General features: G+C 43.8%; 1 protein-coding gene across 4 annotated transcripts in view; it reads left to right on the forward strand.

Moving 5' to 3' along the window:
• The window catches only part of LOC109041486 (pumilio homolog 1), a 376,227-nt gene that overhangs the window by 340,752 nt on the left and 19,416 nt on the right, over positions 1-16,059 (forward strand). For 2 of the 4 annotated variants that reach the window (XM_072302964.1, XM_072302966.1), the window contains one exon: positions 7,474-7,492. The exons of 1 other annotated variant lie outside the window; for it this stretch is intronic. In XM_072302964.1, coding sequence (XP_072159065.1) covers positions 7,474-7,477 — 4 coding nt within the window. In that variant the 3' untranslated portion in view covers positions 7,478-7,492. Of the gene's footprint in view, positions 1-7,473; positions 7,833-16,059 lie in introns of those variants that run through there. One more of the 4 variants, XM_072302971.1, reaches the window with a different exon arrangement.

The raw sequence follows: 16,059 nt of genomic DNA on the forward strand, positions 1-16,059 counted from the left end.
GTGGTGGTGGCGTGGGGCGGCGGGGTGGAAAGTTGAGTGGAAAGCATTAAGATAACATTAAGGTGAAGTATGAAAACTGAATGGCCTTGATGGAGCCCGACGCGTGGGGCGTGGAGGCGGCGGGGGTCTCGATAGGCCTTTTGGCCATTTGTTGGGCGCGATGGCCGGAAAAATGGTCCCGTTCCGCGACCAGACGTTGCCTCGTGGGTTTTTTCCCGCGAGGTGTCGACGCGGCTCCCGGTACACTGGAAAAAAAAAAAAACACATTGGATCTAGAGTCCAGACTCTGAAAAATATCGACAATGGGCCTGTTGCAAACTTTTGCTAGAGCAAATATAAGAGTTGTTTCCTACAGATGATGCCTCAAAAATCACGATGGGCGCATCGGCAAAGTCTGAAATGCACTCATAACTTCACAATCTGCGTAAGAAATTTGCGTTTTTTGGAGCTTCCCGCTTCAAAAATGATACTACGGCACAGGTGAACATTTTGTTAGAAGAGTCGTTCCATCGTCGGCAATGTTCATCATGGCCGACGCTTCCGCAGTTCCGCGCGTAATTCGAGGTGAGTTCAGGGTCAATCAAGGCGGGCGAGGAAAATATGAACGTAAACACGCCGATTGTTATCTGGTCTAATGCTGTTCAGGTGTTATCTCGTCTCATCATACGTGTTTTGGCGAATTGGCGTCGGCCATGATGAATATTGCCGACGATGGAACGCCTCCTCTAACAAAATGTTCACCTGTGCCGTAGTATCGTTTTTGAAGCGGGAAGCTCAAAAAACCGCAAATTTCTTACGCAGATTGTGAAGTTATGAGTGCATTTCAGACTTTGCCAATGCGCTCATCGTGATTTTTGAGGCATTATCTATAAGAAACAAATCTTAGTTTTGATATAGCAAAAGTTTGCAACAGGCCCATTATAAAAATACTCTTGATTCAATCGGATTTTTGCTTAAATCAAGAACCAAGCCTCTTGATTTGAGCGGATTTCCTTTTGATTTAAGCAAAAATCTGATTGAATCCAGAGTATTTTTTCTTCTCAATGTTTTCAAGAGTCTGGACTCGAGATCCAATGTGTTGTTCTTTCCAGTGCGGTTCCCGGTAGTTGCTCGGGGGACCGGGGTGACGACTTCGAAGGAAGTCGGGATCGGACAACTGAACGAAGTTGTGTTGCTTCATTAAAGGTTCGCATAAAACAGTTCGAAAATATCGAAAACTTCTGAAAATCATGTCCGTAAATGAAACGGGAACGTTTATCGTTGACATTAGAAACAGTCTCTGGCGAACAAATTTAATTTAACGCAAGTTATCAATATTATTGAGTCGGTCATAAATGATAGCTTATCCATTTGGCAATTATCAGTGTTGGGTTTAAAACGACTTTTCCCCTCTCTAATATGCAAGATCTTGGAACCTTTTAAGATAATTTCAGCATCCAGGAAGAGTTATCTCATCGTAAAACGTACATATTATGGTAGACCAGTGCCAGAAACTGTTTTTTTTTTTCGTTTTTCAATCGATGGATAAGACCAACGCTCTCTGCCTAAGGTGTTGAATACTGGACAATTCATTTGTTCTCTACACTCCACGTGAAATTTCAATATAGGTTGTTTAGCGAGGTCCTTGACTCCACACTCAGTTTTGTGGAATTTCTTTTTCGACCTCGAAAAATCCGTGAACTTATGTAATACCCTCCCCGTGGAAGAATTCCGTGAGCTCCGTTTTATTTAGCCTTACTTCAAAGGCTTCAACTTTTATAACCTCCCTGGCATTTTTACACCTAGCAACGCTAAAAATTAAAGGCACTCCAAAACCGTACGTCAAACTCGTCATCCTGCATAAAGATGGACTTACCGAATCGTTCAATTGCAAGATTTTTTATCTCAATCGAGATATATTGGACGCATTCGATATAAATTCATGCCGAGAGATGAGCAATGTGCTGTCTCGACGAAAGAAAAGGAGAAGAAAAAAGGCAGTTGCTTTCTCATAGGAAGGTTTTGGCAACTGCTCTCGGCCAGAAAAGCCTCGCGAAGTCCGCCTAATGCGCCTGCCGCGGTTACGGATGTTTACCGATCCAAGCCCCTTCTCCTCTCCTCTCTTCATCCGCACCCGTGTCCATCAAATTAACCCCCACTTTTTTTCAAATCCCCCATCCCCACCCTTCCAGCCTATCGGGTCTCTGGAGCCGTGTCGCATCGGGAAATATTCGACGTCCAATCATGGCGGAGGCCCCAGTAAATTAATTAAAATACTTTCGCGTCGTCTAACGACCTTATTGTTAGTTGAAAATTTTGTCTCATTTTTGTACAGTATTTTGTGCACCAGCGAATCACCAATATGCATTGGATTTATCGTTAGGCGCAGATTCGATCTGTTCCGTTTATCATCGCCAGAATTAACGGGATGTGATCCGGAGTGTAGTTATCCCTCCTGTTACGGAGTGGATCTCACCTCTTATTCCTAGCACTCGGGTTTTCTGGAAGTTTCATGTGCTCCGGGGCTAAATTCACCCAGGGTTTCTGTCGTGTTCTTCCCTTTTCCCGATCCTACTTCTTCACCCTCGCCAAAAGATGCCTTGTGTGCCATTTTCTACATGCTATCGTCAACTTGCATAGTTTTATTTTCGGCACATGATCAAATATGACGGTCAAATTTGGCGAACGAAATCGGCAATTTTCACACGACATCAAGAGATGCTGCCATCTCGGTGGGTATACTGCTGTTATGTCGGAAATGACGTCAACTTTTATGCTTTTCTTGCTCTTGGACTACTCGTCTCTCGCTTGAAAAGGGACAGTTGTCGTTACAACGGAATTCTTCAGTTCATTCGTTCATTTGGTGAAATTTTGAAGTAAACTCACTTTGGCTTTAGTCATTTCTTTCATGTATTACGACGCGATGGTAAATGAGTAAAACAGGTAGCCTTGGCGTAGAATCGGTAGTTTTCGGCGACTCCGTGTTGGCGTGGGAGTAGGAGGGGGGGGGGGGCGATTTCACGTCGGCAATAAAATAATAACGCTATTAATGGCAATAGACGCTTGTTTCTCACGATTGCAGCTTCGGTTCGGTTCCCCACGCCCCCCTCCCTCCTCCCTGCTGCCTCCTCGGTCGCGGCTGGCGCCATCACGAGCGAGACGCTTTTCCTATACTGCCGTGCTATGAAAGAACGCCGTACGAACATTCAAGGGTTGCCAAATTTCCCTCGATAAAACATGTATTTTTGACAACATTCATGCATATTTTTCCTTGAAATTTTCAGATATTTTAGATAAAATTGCGAACAAAATTGTCTGAAAATTTGGGAAAATATGATTCGCAATTTTCCCTGTAAATTAGGTTTTTATCGGATGAAACTTGGCAACGTCTGAAGGCTCATACGGCGCACCTCCTTAGAACGGCAGTATAGTGATGTTCTTATGACGGCGCGGCGTTCCCACTGGTGAAGTATCGACCGTTGGCCGTTGACCATTGATGGCCTGGAACGGCCGAGTCGAGTCCTCTCCGACCCCGCAGCCCCCCGTACGTTATTCCCGTCTTGTTCATATACGTCCTCCGTCCGTTTTTTCCGAGTACCCTCAAACGCGTCTTGCGAGTTCTGCGGTGATGGACATGCATTTCTTCGAGTGAACGTGGCATAACGCACACGGAGAGAAATTTCAGTTTAAATCGAAATGATTCAGTACCTCCTGCGAAAGAAATGCAGTTTTAAGTATTTGAGATATGAATGAGGGAGTGTTCAGAGCAGGGTTGCTAGCGGTCGGGAAAACCGGGGAAATCAGAAAAAGGTCAGGGAATTTTTGACGCATCTGCTGTTCTTTAAAATCGCTGATCTTTTTAACCGTTTACCCTGTATCATCTTTTTAAGGCTTATTATCTTTTAAACAGCTACTGAATGTTTTTTTCCTGCAATTGGATCTGAAAACAAGAAAATTATGCCCAAGTTTAGCGGAAGTCAGGGAAAAACCACTTAATTACCCACCTTAAAATCGCGCTAAAATTCAGTTCATGGTAGTGGCGAATAGTTGCGTTTTGTGTTACGTAGCTTCTGCACCCTTGCCGAACAGAAACATCGTAAAAGTTTTCGCATCATTCCGCATTGGCTAAACATTTAGGAAATTCCTCAAAATTGAACAGGGTAACTATCGAAAATCCAGGGAACTCGAATTTGTAACTCCAGCGGTCACCCTAAAGAAATCCTTCGGAAATATTCAATAGATTTTTTTTTTTTCCTTTTTTTTTTCAGTCTAAATAGAAATTTGTTATATTACCTTAGGGATTAATCCGGAGGTCCGATCCCCAGGAGCACCGTCGAAGTCGATCGACATTTTCGAATTTCTAAGCGAGACAACTCGAAGTTAGAACCTTGAAAATTCAACATCATTAGGAAGAATTACTCCCGAGGTGCCCCGGAACATTTCCGTAGCGCCTAATGGTTATTCTACCTCCTGCCTCCGCGATAACGGAGTTTTAACGGTCGATGAAACCGCGAAAATTAGGCCACCCTAAAATCTCACCTTTTACCTCCCTCCTGTGCAAGGTGATTATGACAGCGGCAACTCAGTCGAGCCGCTTATCTGCGCCGACCGGAGTCGAACCGTCTAAGATTTCCTTTTTTATCGTTAATTATCGCGGTTTCTTTCGGGAGGAGAGGGTTTTCTTGAGCGGGAATAAGGCGCGACTGCGGATAGTCCCTCGAGCACCAAAGCTCATACTTTTTTCTCCCGTCGCACTCAGGATCGCGTCAACGGAAGAAGTCAGATAAAATTTGGAAACTTTGAAAGCTTTCACCTCCGTCATTACAAGATGTTGAGGTCTCAAAAATAGCCCTATTGGTTTTCTCGTAAGACTTTCCTCAAGAAGCACCTCTCAAAATTCAAACTTAGACGAAATGAACCGCTTCTAAATTTGCAGTTTTAGTCAAAAAATTTATGTCCGACCTCTCCCTCAGACTCGATCCACCGTGCGTCGCAGCGCATCAGAGAGTCAAAGTGGACGAGAGTGGTTTTTAATGAGCTTTTTTGTATGCTGGACCACTTAGCGGGATTAGTAAGCAAATTGCTTTTGACCCTCGAGTTTCTAGAATTTGTCGGATTAGCATTTTTAGAGCGTCTTAAAATGGGGGTGAGATCAAGAATTTTGCGCATCGGCCTGAATTAAGGAAAACAGAGGTGAACTTTCGCCTTTTTACCAGTTGTGTCTTAGTCGATGACAGAGAAGTTTACAGAGTTTCCATTAGCGACCGTGAAAATAGGGGCAACCGGAAGAACACAGTGGATTCAATTTTATGACCCCCGAAAAACTTGAGGATTTCGATTTTTTACCGTAATTATGGTTGAGAATTCGAAGTTTTGAAAGCCTGGTATTGCTTAATTTTGTTCCCCCTCTCTTCCTCTTGCGTACCTAGGAAAAACAGAAAATCGGAAACTTTTCAACAATTTTGACCCCCTGAGTTTAGCCGTAGTATACTGTATATAACCTCATTGGTTTGGGTACACATACGCGACAAGATTAGATTGGAATCTGATGGTAAAGTTTTCCTGCGGTGAAAAGACGTAAGGGGGGAGGGGGGGGGGGCTGGGGGCTAGAGGGAAAAGCAAACAAGTCCGCGGAGTCAATTAGCGTTCGGCCCTGTCAACGAAGAACAAAGGGAAAGAGGATTCTTCGGGGGGAAGGTAGTAAATTTGCCGGTCTGAAAGTGTAAACATTCGATATTGTGATCAACCCAGCGTTGCAGATATAACCGTTTTATACTCTCCCCTTCGCATTTCGAAATATATATTTTCCTCCCTTGCCTTTCACGAATCGAGACTGTGTCGTGGAAGCTTTCGAGAGACCTTGCCGGCATGCAGAGCCTTCAGCTTGGATTTTTCGCACGCTTAATGCGAATATATTACATAGTGTCCAGCGCCTGGAGAGAACGGGGGAACATTGGGATTGATCAGGGAATTCATCGGAGAACCGGGATTTTCATATGTTGCCGCTCTGAGACCATTATGTCTATAAATTCGGTGGACTGCTTTGACTTGGCGCTTAAGTATTTTTTAGGTGATTGAAAGTGAATCAATCAGTTTGCTTATAATCTGCATATAACTCCGAACATATTCTAGTTATATTTCAGAAAATCCAAAAACGTGAGGGCTTTTTTTAAATAGAGGAATTTGCCTCTCAAAACCTGGGAAGTATCTGAGAATGAGAAAATTCAATAATTCCAGAAATCACGCTGAAATCTGTGTCAGGAAAGCTCCCGGTAAAGTCAGTGCGCGGTAAGTGAAGCGCTCAAGTGAGATTCTTCGCGCACTCAACGCAGATGCATTACCTCGAAAAACGTTGAATCTAGCTCCAGGCGAGCGGGGCAACCCTTCTAAATGAAGCATACGAAGGTTTATCAGGGAGGTTGCAGTCAAGGAACAAGGTTGCATAATAGGCATTGTGTGGATGATAATTTATTAAAGCTAAAAATGATGTAGTTGTCAATCCTGGGCTTTTATGTAAGCGTTGTTTCGTCAAGCTGAACATGGATCGAAATTTCTCGGATTTCAGCAGCAGTCTAGTTGTGGTCAGGGAGGAGTCAGTGAGCTTATCAACCTTTTCAGTGGTCGCGAGGAATCCTTTAGCCGCGGAGCGATATCGCTCGAGCGGGGGAAAAAGTTGTGGCTTCCTATTTCCCTTTAACGCCGCTGACCTTTTTTTTTTCATTCATAGCTCCCCCTCCCTCCTTCCTTTTCTTTTTTTTAAATTCTTGTCCGAAAAATCGCGCGGAATTTCCGCGGAACAAAAAGCGTATCAGATTCATCGGATTTACAGCGCGACCTCCTCAGCCATTTTTCATTCTCTCCGAGTCGGGTCGGACCGTGTCAGCGGAAAGCTCCGGGATGGGGTTCCTTAAAAAAATACGGGTCCCTCCCGTTTCGTTTTATTTCGTTATCCCGTTTCATTGCTCTTCCAAAAGTGTCATAAAATGCTCATTTCCTCAACTTTTCCCCCGCTCTTATCTTTAATGTAGATTGTATTTACGATGGCTCTAGTAGAGCCTCCGGGGAATTGAGTCAAGCTGTTATTGTTGCTGCCCCCCGCCCTGCCCCCTCTGAATCCCTCCGAAAGTATGCTCGCGCGATGACGAATTCGTTTGAGCTTTTCGACGTTTTGCGAATGGAAGATCATCCGCTCCGCCTATCGTGGAAACGACCAGTAATCCCCTCCCTTTACAAATAGGATCGGAATTCAGGAGCATTTGGACTGAGTTAAAGGGAAACGCTCCAAGTCGCCTTTTTGTGAAAAAAAGGAGTTGTTTCGAATTCAGCCAGTCAATATACTAAATTCTGCTCTTTTATAACTCTCTTGTTTTTTTGGTCTATCGTAGATCAATGACTTCTCAATTTGATGACATTCTCAGTTTCCAATGATGCCATACTCAGTTTCTAATGGCACTATTCTCAGTTTCTAATGATTTGATTTTTCTTCTGTTTCAGGTAATTTCCCTTGCATTGCTTTCCTCATAGAGCGTTCTTTATTACGTAAGTTACCGTCCATGTATTCATTCAAAAAATATCGAAGTGTAGACAGGATTCAGCCGTAACGAATCATGCTGCATGAAAGTTGGTCAATTTCCCCGGTAACTGTAGCACGGATGAGAAATTTTGCTTAAATCTAATGGAAATCCGCTGTAATTGAGAGGCTTGGCTCTCGATTCAAGCGAAAATCCGATCGAATCAGGAGTATTTTTCTCGTCAAATTTCAAAGCGCCTGGACTCTGGACCCAAGAGACTTTTTTCCAGTTCATTTAAGACAGGAAGCACCCCTTGAGAAGTGAAACCCTATATGTTTGTTTTTTTAATCACAAAATATTGATTGCGGCCGGCTCTAGAGTTTGACACCCCCCCCCCCCAAAAAAAAAAAAAAATCGCACTCATAGAAATTCTGATATTTATCGAGTCAGTGAAGTACCCCAAAGTCCCTTTTCTTTCATCGGACGGCTCCTCAAATTCATCCGAGACGGAAGTGAGCTTAGCTCGGCAACCGCCTACCCAACGGGGCTTAAGGAAAAAATGGGTTTGCTATCGATTTCGGAGGGGGAGAAACACATTTGATTTAATGCTGAAACGATCGTTGCCGAGTTGTCCTCGAAACAATGGGCATTCGCCGCGCGGTCCCAACGGACGGATTTTTCCCCCCGAGCAACTTTGACGCTATCATTTCCGAAAGTGGTTTCCGAATCGATTAAGTCTCATCTCAAGTCCCGGTCGGCCCCCGAAAAGATATCTTTAGCTGTAGCGGTGGTCTGATCCGTAGGTTAAGTGAAATGATACCATTCTCTGTATCGAATGAATCACTTAACCTGGTTTTGATGATTAAGCATGGAGATCGTTACCAAGCAATGAGATCCGTCTTAATTCCGTTTATTTTAAAGAATTAGGGGTGAAATATGTATCTCATATATATATATCACATCGGGGTATATCACATCGGGCATATCACATCGCCTTATAGAAAACCCCAGCCTTGCCGTGCATACCATTGTCGATTTCTTCCTTCTTGGTCACCCTCATCAGTTATACATCAGGCACTGAAAAATATTTTCATGCTTGCAAAAAAGTATAGGACTAAAGTGAAGAAACTGTAGTACATGCACAAAAGCGGGTGATGATATCATCAACTGGGTTTATGAACCCCAAATAAGAGAATGTCCATCACGAATTCAGCTTATATTATGTATCCGAACAATGAAATAAACCCATGAAATCGGTTAATATTGGAATGTTATGCGCAACATTTTAATTACGATTCTCAACGGGCTCCCACGCACCTGGTCAATAACCCGATTTGGCGATCAGATTTCGTAAAGCATGGGGAAGATTTTCGCTCAATTCGCTTGCCGCGACCAGGCTGCTTCGATCTATAAAGGTTATTATACATGCGTCTGCGTGGCCCCACTGTTGCCAGCTTTCAAGAATCGATACCGCGTTGGAATCGGGTGGTTTTCCAGGACGTTGTTTTCGAGACAAGAACGTGTGTGCAGTTCGACAACGGCGCGACAGGTGGGATTTTCCGGGCGGAGATATATCATGAAGAGATTCGTTCCCCGCTTTTCTATTCTCAATTCGTTTTCTTTTGTTGAGACATCAAGACGTAAGATGGTAAGCTGCTGCGGTTGCCGGGAAGAGATATTGCGCCGCGTCGGGAGCTCGGCCGGCCGGCAAGAACAGAGCCAGAGCCACTCGAGCCAGAAAATACTCCGATACGTTTAAAATCACAACAAACGGCATGCGAGTGAGTTTCCGCGATGCCAAGTTACTCCTCTCGGGGTCGCTAAGCTCGTTTCTACCACCTCTCGCAGAATCGGAACTTTCGATGCTTTAACATTTTAACATTGAGCTTGTGCAGTAACCCTGGTGGAACTTTTGGATAAGGTTCGAGAACCCCAATGGAAGGAGTATCTACTCGAAGTGAACTGAATCCACAGTGCACTGGGAAAAAAACACATTTGATCTAGAGTCCAGACTCTTAAAAACATCGACAAGAAAAAATAATCTTGATTCAATCAGATTTAACCTTAAATCAAGAACCAAGCCTCTTAATTTGAGCGGATTTCCTTTTGATTTAAGCTTAAATGGACGGAGTTAAACAGAAAGGAACCAAGCCACATCTGGATCGAACCGAGAAAAAGAGGTTTAAAGTTGGGCTCCTGCATAAGACTCAATGTGAAAGATAAACTTCAAGTTCAATTTCTGCAAAATTTGCTCCAACAAAAACTTTGAATTTTTGGCGATAGATAGTAGAGCAGTGGTTGAGTTCAAAACCACTCATAACTCAATTTTTCCCAAAATGTGGGTTGGTTCCTTTCTGCCTAACTCAGTCCAAATCTGATTAAATCAAGAGTATTTTTTCTTGTCGATGTTTTTAAGAGTCTGGACTCTAGATCCAATGTGTTTTTTTCCAGTGTTCGCGCGCGCCTTCATTTTCTAGAGTATACTACACGGGCTCCTGCGTGGCGGAATAGTCGTATCCACGCGCCGTGCATTCGACGGACTCCCCATCGGCCATCCCTTCAATTTTCGTCGAAAGCTCGTCGGCCGGCGTTGGATTTTATCATTCCTCGCACATTTCGTCGCCACCCACACGTAAGGGCGTATCTCAATTCCCGCGTGAGCTCTGTTTTACATATAAATCTAAACTTTCCAGGGCTCATGCGGAAATCGGAACACGCCCTTACGTCGGGGGAGCGACGATTCGGGGCGTTGGTGGGCCTGATACGCGTTGATCGGCGGGCGCTCGGCGTTGGTTGAGGAAAGTCCGTCGAGCCCAGGCCGCGGCTGTCAAAATCTATCAATAACAGTGAAGGACTCGGTGTCAGTCTCGTCTCCCGCGGTAATACTCCGCTCTCGTTTCATCCCGTCATAAACTGGAGCACCCACGCAACCACACCGCAGCCTCGGAGCTGGACGCCTCCCCCGCTGAAATTCCGCGCTTAAAAATGGGTTGTTACATGCAACGGGTGGATTTGATCGTTGTTTGTGCGGGTAGTTGGAAGTACGCAAATACGATCGATTTTTTTTTTTTTTTTCCCCCTTCTCTCTCTGTAAAGTTGAAATTAAAATTATTGCATTCTGAAAAATATATTCAGAAACTTTCGTGGAAGTATGAAATTAGTGGAGGAAATTCTTGTAGAGAAAGCATCTGAGCGCAGGGGTATTTTTGTAATTAACTTGGAAACTTGGTTTGTGGGGCATGGTCAAGTTCATCAAGAAGCTGAAAGATGAGATACTTCAAAATTAGTTTTTTAAGGGAGTTACTAGAGTTTACCTGAATGCTTTCTTACTGCTTGCAATTCATGCTTAAATTTATTATACGCTTGAAAAACGAAAGTAGCACTGAAAACATTGAAGTTTTCGGAAAGTAACTCCGAAGCCTACGAGAAGCCTCTGAATTTAAAGCCTTGATAAGAGTAAGAGTACGTCGCCTGAAAGAGGTTTTACCTCTGCTGAACGTAATTCTTCTTGCAGAGATAGGGCTAAATATTTCAGCATGGTTGCCGTGACCGACTGTAGTCTAAAAATTACAGTCTTAAATTTTGAGTTTCAGAAGTTGCGCACTAATTCAGCCGTTCCAATTTCTGCATTAAAACTTCGATAGAATCGATAAAAACCAAATAGTCTGGTGCTTCCATTCATTTTGGCCTCAACATCGCGAGCTTCTTTAAGCTTGGAAGTTGATTCCAAAGGAAAATAGTGGTGGTCATACCACTCACACAATCATCGCATGTACCATCCCATCATGTATTTCGCAAGATTCTTCGTCCGAGGAGATGGTTTTATCGTTTCTCTTCTCCCCGCCCATTTCCCCCTCCTTTGTCGCACCGTGTACTCCGTTCATTCCCAACGGACTCCGAAAGTTCTCGACCCGACGTCAAAGCTAGCGATGACGATTCCGATAACGGAGGTGTGCGGGCTCACTCGGCACCACCGTCGAAAAGTTGCCCTGATGAACCCTCGTGTCATCCCCTAACAAGCAATTCATTTTCATTTCGCCACATAACATGGCCACACCTACTTTGACCCCTTTCGACTCCCGGTTAAACACCCAGCCCCCGTTCGTATTTCCAACGCACTTGCCAGACTGGGCGTCAATCCAATGTTCTACGTAAGTTGAAAGGTCACCCCATCGTTGTTGTTCTTTGCGGTGAAGTCACCTCTGGTTCCATGAAATGCGAGCACATATCTTTACTCATTTGACCCCCATGTATATCCTGTCATCTTCATAATCGTGTAATGAGTGCTTTTCTCCCTCATATTTTTGCGCATTTCTCGCACAGATGCATAGTCATCGATTAATGGAACAATTCTGCTCAATTAGACTACATGTTACAATTAGAAACTGTAATTTCTGGCTCGGTTTGAAAATGAGGTGTGTACCATTAGTTTCCCTGCGCTCACAAGTGTTTTTTCCAGATGAGCTAAAAATTATAGTTCCGAATTGCAAAATGTAGTCCAATTCATTTTGATGCCTACAATTAATTATCATCATGGATTAATCATGGAATTGCTATTCTTAGGGGCTTATTGAGAGCAGAGGTGAGAGAGGGTGAGAGAGAGAGAGAGAGAGAGAGAGAGAGGATTTTCTCCTAAGAAAGAGCCTAATTGGCATCGGTGCCGGAGTCATCAGCGGCTTCCGTTGACTTGAAAGAGACTATAATTTTTCACGTAATCTTCGAAAACTACGAATATTGATCCATGAAAAAGTTGTTAGACATTGGCTAGTTCGATTTTTTTATCATCCACACTCACATTGATTGAGAAGTGGAGCTGGAAGAATGCTTCCTTGACACGTTATGCGCCACACAAGTACCTATCATTTCTAACGTTCTAAGTAGGTTTATGGTGGACGGTTCTCACTCGTACTCTTCCGTTGATTGATGGCGAGTCCTGACTCCTGGAAGGAACCGGACATATTCGCCGTCGGAAGTGCACTCGATGTAATGCATCAGTGATGGACGCGAGAGGTTGATTCGGGTTCGCCCGGTCAGATTTATCACCTGCGGTATGATACTCATTTCTCGCTATCAGATTTATTTGTTTCGTTTTTAGTCGTCTTCGCGCGGCCCGAACGGAATTCCGCACCCTTTTTTACGGCTTGGTCTCAATCTCGAAATAGCTGTATACACTTATACAGTGTGATTTATCGATTGTACTGCCATAACCTAAGTGAAAGGATCGATAAATGGGGTGTTGTTCGTAACGAACACTTTAATAATCGATTTTTTATCGCAGCTTCACGCCTCGCCAGTGGTTGTATACTGTAACGAGTAGTTTAAGAGTACCAGGAATGTTCCGAGTCGGTTATCGCAATGGAAATCCGGGGAAAAGCTGCCGCAAGAAGTTTCTTTCTCGATCCGACAGTATCTTCATTATATTTTACTATCGCATGTCATCGCGCAAATCAGGAAACTTTCTCGAAATTGGCGAGGGAAGATCTGAAAAATGTCGAAGAATCCTAATCTAAATATTCCGTTGCCCTCACTGGGAAAAAAAAAACACATTGGATCTAGAATCCAGACTCTTAAAAAAATCAGCAAGAAAAAATACTTTTGATTCAATCAGATTTAAGCTTAAATCAAGAACCAAGCCTCCTAATTTGAGCGGACTTCCTTTTGATATAAGCTGAAATCTGATTGAATCAAGAGTATTTTTTCTTCTCAATGTTTTCAAGAGTCTGGACTCTAGATCCAATGTGTTTCTTTTTCCCAGTGCTTGCTTACTGCAAGCTTGAACTGCGAGTAAATTCCTCTGAAAATCCTCTGTATATTTTCGAGAAAATCCGAGTATTATCCGAGGAAATTTTGCAACATCCGAATGCTCACGCGGCCGTCTTCCACGGCTCGGCAGAGTCGAAATTAAGAATCGGAGAGCTCAATCGAAACGAGTTCTCGGGAGATGCGTTTTTCCGACGTTGGACTGACGTGCTGGGGGGGGGGGGTGGGGGTGAAGCGAAGGAGCCCGGGAGCGCTGGAGAGTGATTTCACGTTAGTTGGAACCACTCGGAAGCAGATCTACATATCAGGTTTCTTTCTCGAGGGAGCTCGGGAAAACGAAGCGTTTTGGCGAGCGTTCGGAAACGGAACAGATGAGCGATGCCCCCCGACCCCGCCTGACCCACCCGCGCGTCCGGCACGCCGCCCCGCCACGCGGAAAAACGCCGTAAATTCATTCCGCCGTCGCCGAATTTCCCGTCGTATGTGTGTCAGGGGAAACTGGAGAAAGAGTTCGGGAGTGGGGTCGAGGATCTTGACGGTAAATTCATGGAAAGTTGGGGGATAATCAAGGATTTTTTAAAATTTCGTGAAACCAGCGGGCCGATTGTTGAAATTGATAGACTAAGCTATAGGCACAGAGTACAAAAGGGATATCCCAGCGGGCCTGTTATTGAAATCCATAGACGAAGCTACAGACAAAGAAGACAAAAGGGATTTGGAGGGATCCTATTGGTGGAAGCGGGTGGTTGCAATGGACAAAGGACGTGGGTGATAGACTAACTAACGGCAACCCACGAGAGACCCGATAACTAGTCCATCATTTTCTCCCTTATTCTACAAGAGCCACCCGTTTCCACCTATAGGATCGCTTCTTACTCTCAATGTTTTCTTTGTCTATCGCTTTGTCTATGAATTTCAATAATCAGTCCACAGGAGGGGGATCCCATTGACGGAAGCGGGTGGTTGGAATATGGACAAAAGAGGTAGTCTAACTAAAGGCAACCCAAGAGAGATCTTATGGTTATTTCATCATTTTCTCTCTTAGTCTCCAGGAACCACCCATTTCAACCAATAGGATCGCTCCTTACTCCCTATGTCTTTTTTGTCTATCAATTTCAATAATCATCCCGCGGCAATCCTGAGTACTCGACTTTAAAATAAGTGTTAAATCGATGGAAATTTAGCAACGTCAGGGTGGTTTTACGGCGTTTTTCCGCGGAGGTTTCGGATTCCGGGACGAGCGCGCGGGGAACCGAGACGGAGGGTCAGAGCGGGAATAAATTCGTAAAGTGAATTTCTTCTCGCGAAACATCTGTCCCGACCGCGAGCCTCAACTTCCAGCTCATTTTTCAAACGTGCAATTTCTCTCCGGGGACCAGCTCCGGCGGGCAACTATCCGGGATATTATAATTTCATACTTCGGATCCCCCCGGAAACCCCCTGTACTTTTCCGACGAAAAAAAAGGGACGGAGAAGATCAGCTTGTCCGAATCTCTGATTTAGTGGTGATTACGGGTATGGCTTTTGAGGCGCGTCAGTCTGCCGCGGTAAGTGGCGATTGAAGATGGCACACTGGAAAAAAAAACACTTTGGATCTAGAGTCCAGACTCTTGAAAACATTGACGAGGAAGTGGACTCTTGATTCAATCAGATTTAAGCTTATATCAAAAGGAAATCCGCTCAAATTAAGAGGCTTGGCTCTTGATTTAAGCAAAAATCCGATTGAATCAAGAGCATTTTTTCTTGTCGATGTTTTTAAGAGTCTGGACTCTAGATCCAATGTGTTTTTTTCCAGTGCATAACGATATCATCAAAGGAAATTTGATCGAGTCGAATTGACTACCATTTGGGTTATACGCCGACTTCGGTACTGTTGAAGTTATCTGCGTGGTTTCTGTTCAATTTTGCTGAAAGTACAAGTTTCGCGCGCTTTTACCCTCATGTCAAGTTTCCCTAACCAAATTAACTCGATTATTTGTCTGAGGCTTCAGCTGAAACTTCACTGCCGCAATTTCACTTTGAAGTTAGTTGCTGCTGCAAGGCTCCACATTAGTTCCTCTGTTGAACTAGATTCGACGATTGTACCGCCTAAATTTCAGGGTCACTCGTTAAAGTTACAACGTAATTTAATTTTACGAGTTTGAATTTGCAACGTTAGTTTTAGCCTTGTTGAATAGAATACTGCAAGCACAAACCGTTCAACTTTGCGTGATCGAGGACTAAAAAATGCCGATGCGCAGAAATATTATCAGTGTTCAGTGCTGTAATGGTTTCGATAAGGTTGATAAAGAGGGTTGCCTAATCAAAGTACCAGTTATCAGACTCAGGAACTAGAGTTTCCATATAAACCATTGATTTTTCATATTGTATAAATAATCATTGGTTATCATCCTCTTCAGTGACATCACGAATTAAAAGTTGCTTGGATCTAGAGTCCAGAACTCCAGATTCTTAAAAAATTTAACAAGAAAAAGAAACTCTTGATTCAATTGGATCTTTGCTTGAATCGAGAGCCAAGCTTCTTGATCTAAGTGAATTTGTTTTGATTCAAACAAAAATCCGATGAAGTCAAGAGTTTTTTTTCTTGTCAAATTTTTCAAGAGTCTGCTCTCTACACATCCAAGTGGCTTTCTTTCCAGTGTGTCCATATTGAAAGATTTGATATGATCTCGCGAAAAGTTCAGAGAGGCCTTCTAAGGCCTATCTAGTATCAATTTTCCGATCGTCTGATCCGCAAGTGTCGTTTATTTACCATTCGGGAGCATTCTCATCAAGTGAGGAGCGACTTAGGACACCACACCAAGGAGTG

Source organism: Bemisia tabaci, chromosome 7 (genome assembly GCF_918797505.1).
Source record: "Bemisia tabaci chromosome 7, PGI_BMITA_v3".
Classification (NCBI taxonomy): domain Eukaryota; kingdom Metazoa; phylum Arthropoda; class Insecta; order Hemiptera; family Aleyrodidae; genus Bemisia; species Bemisia tabaci.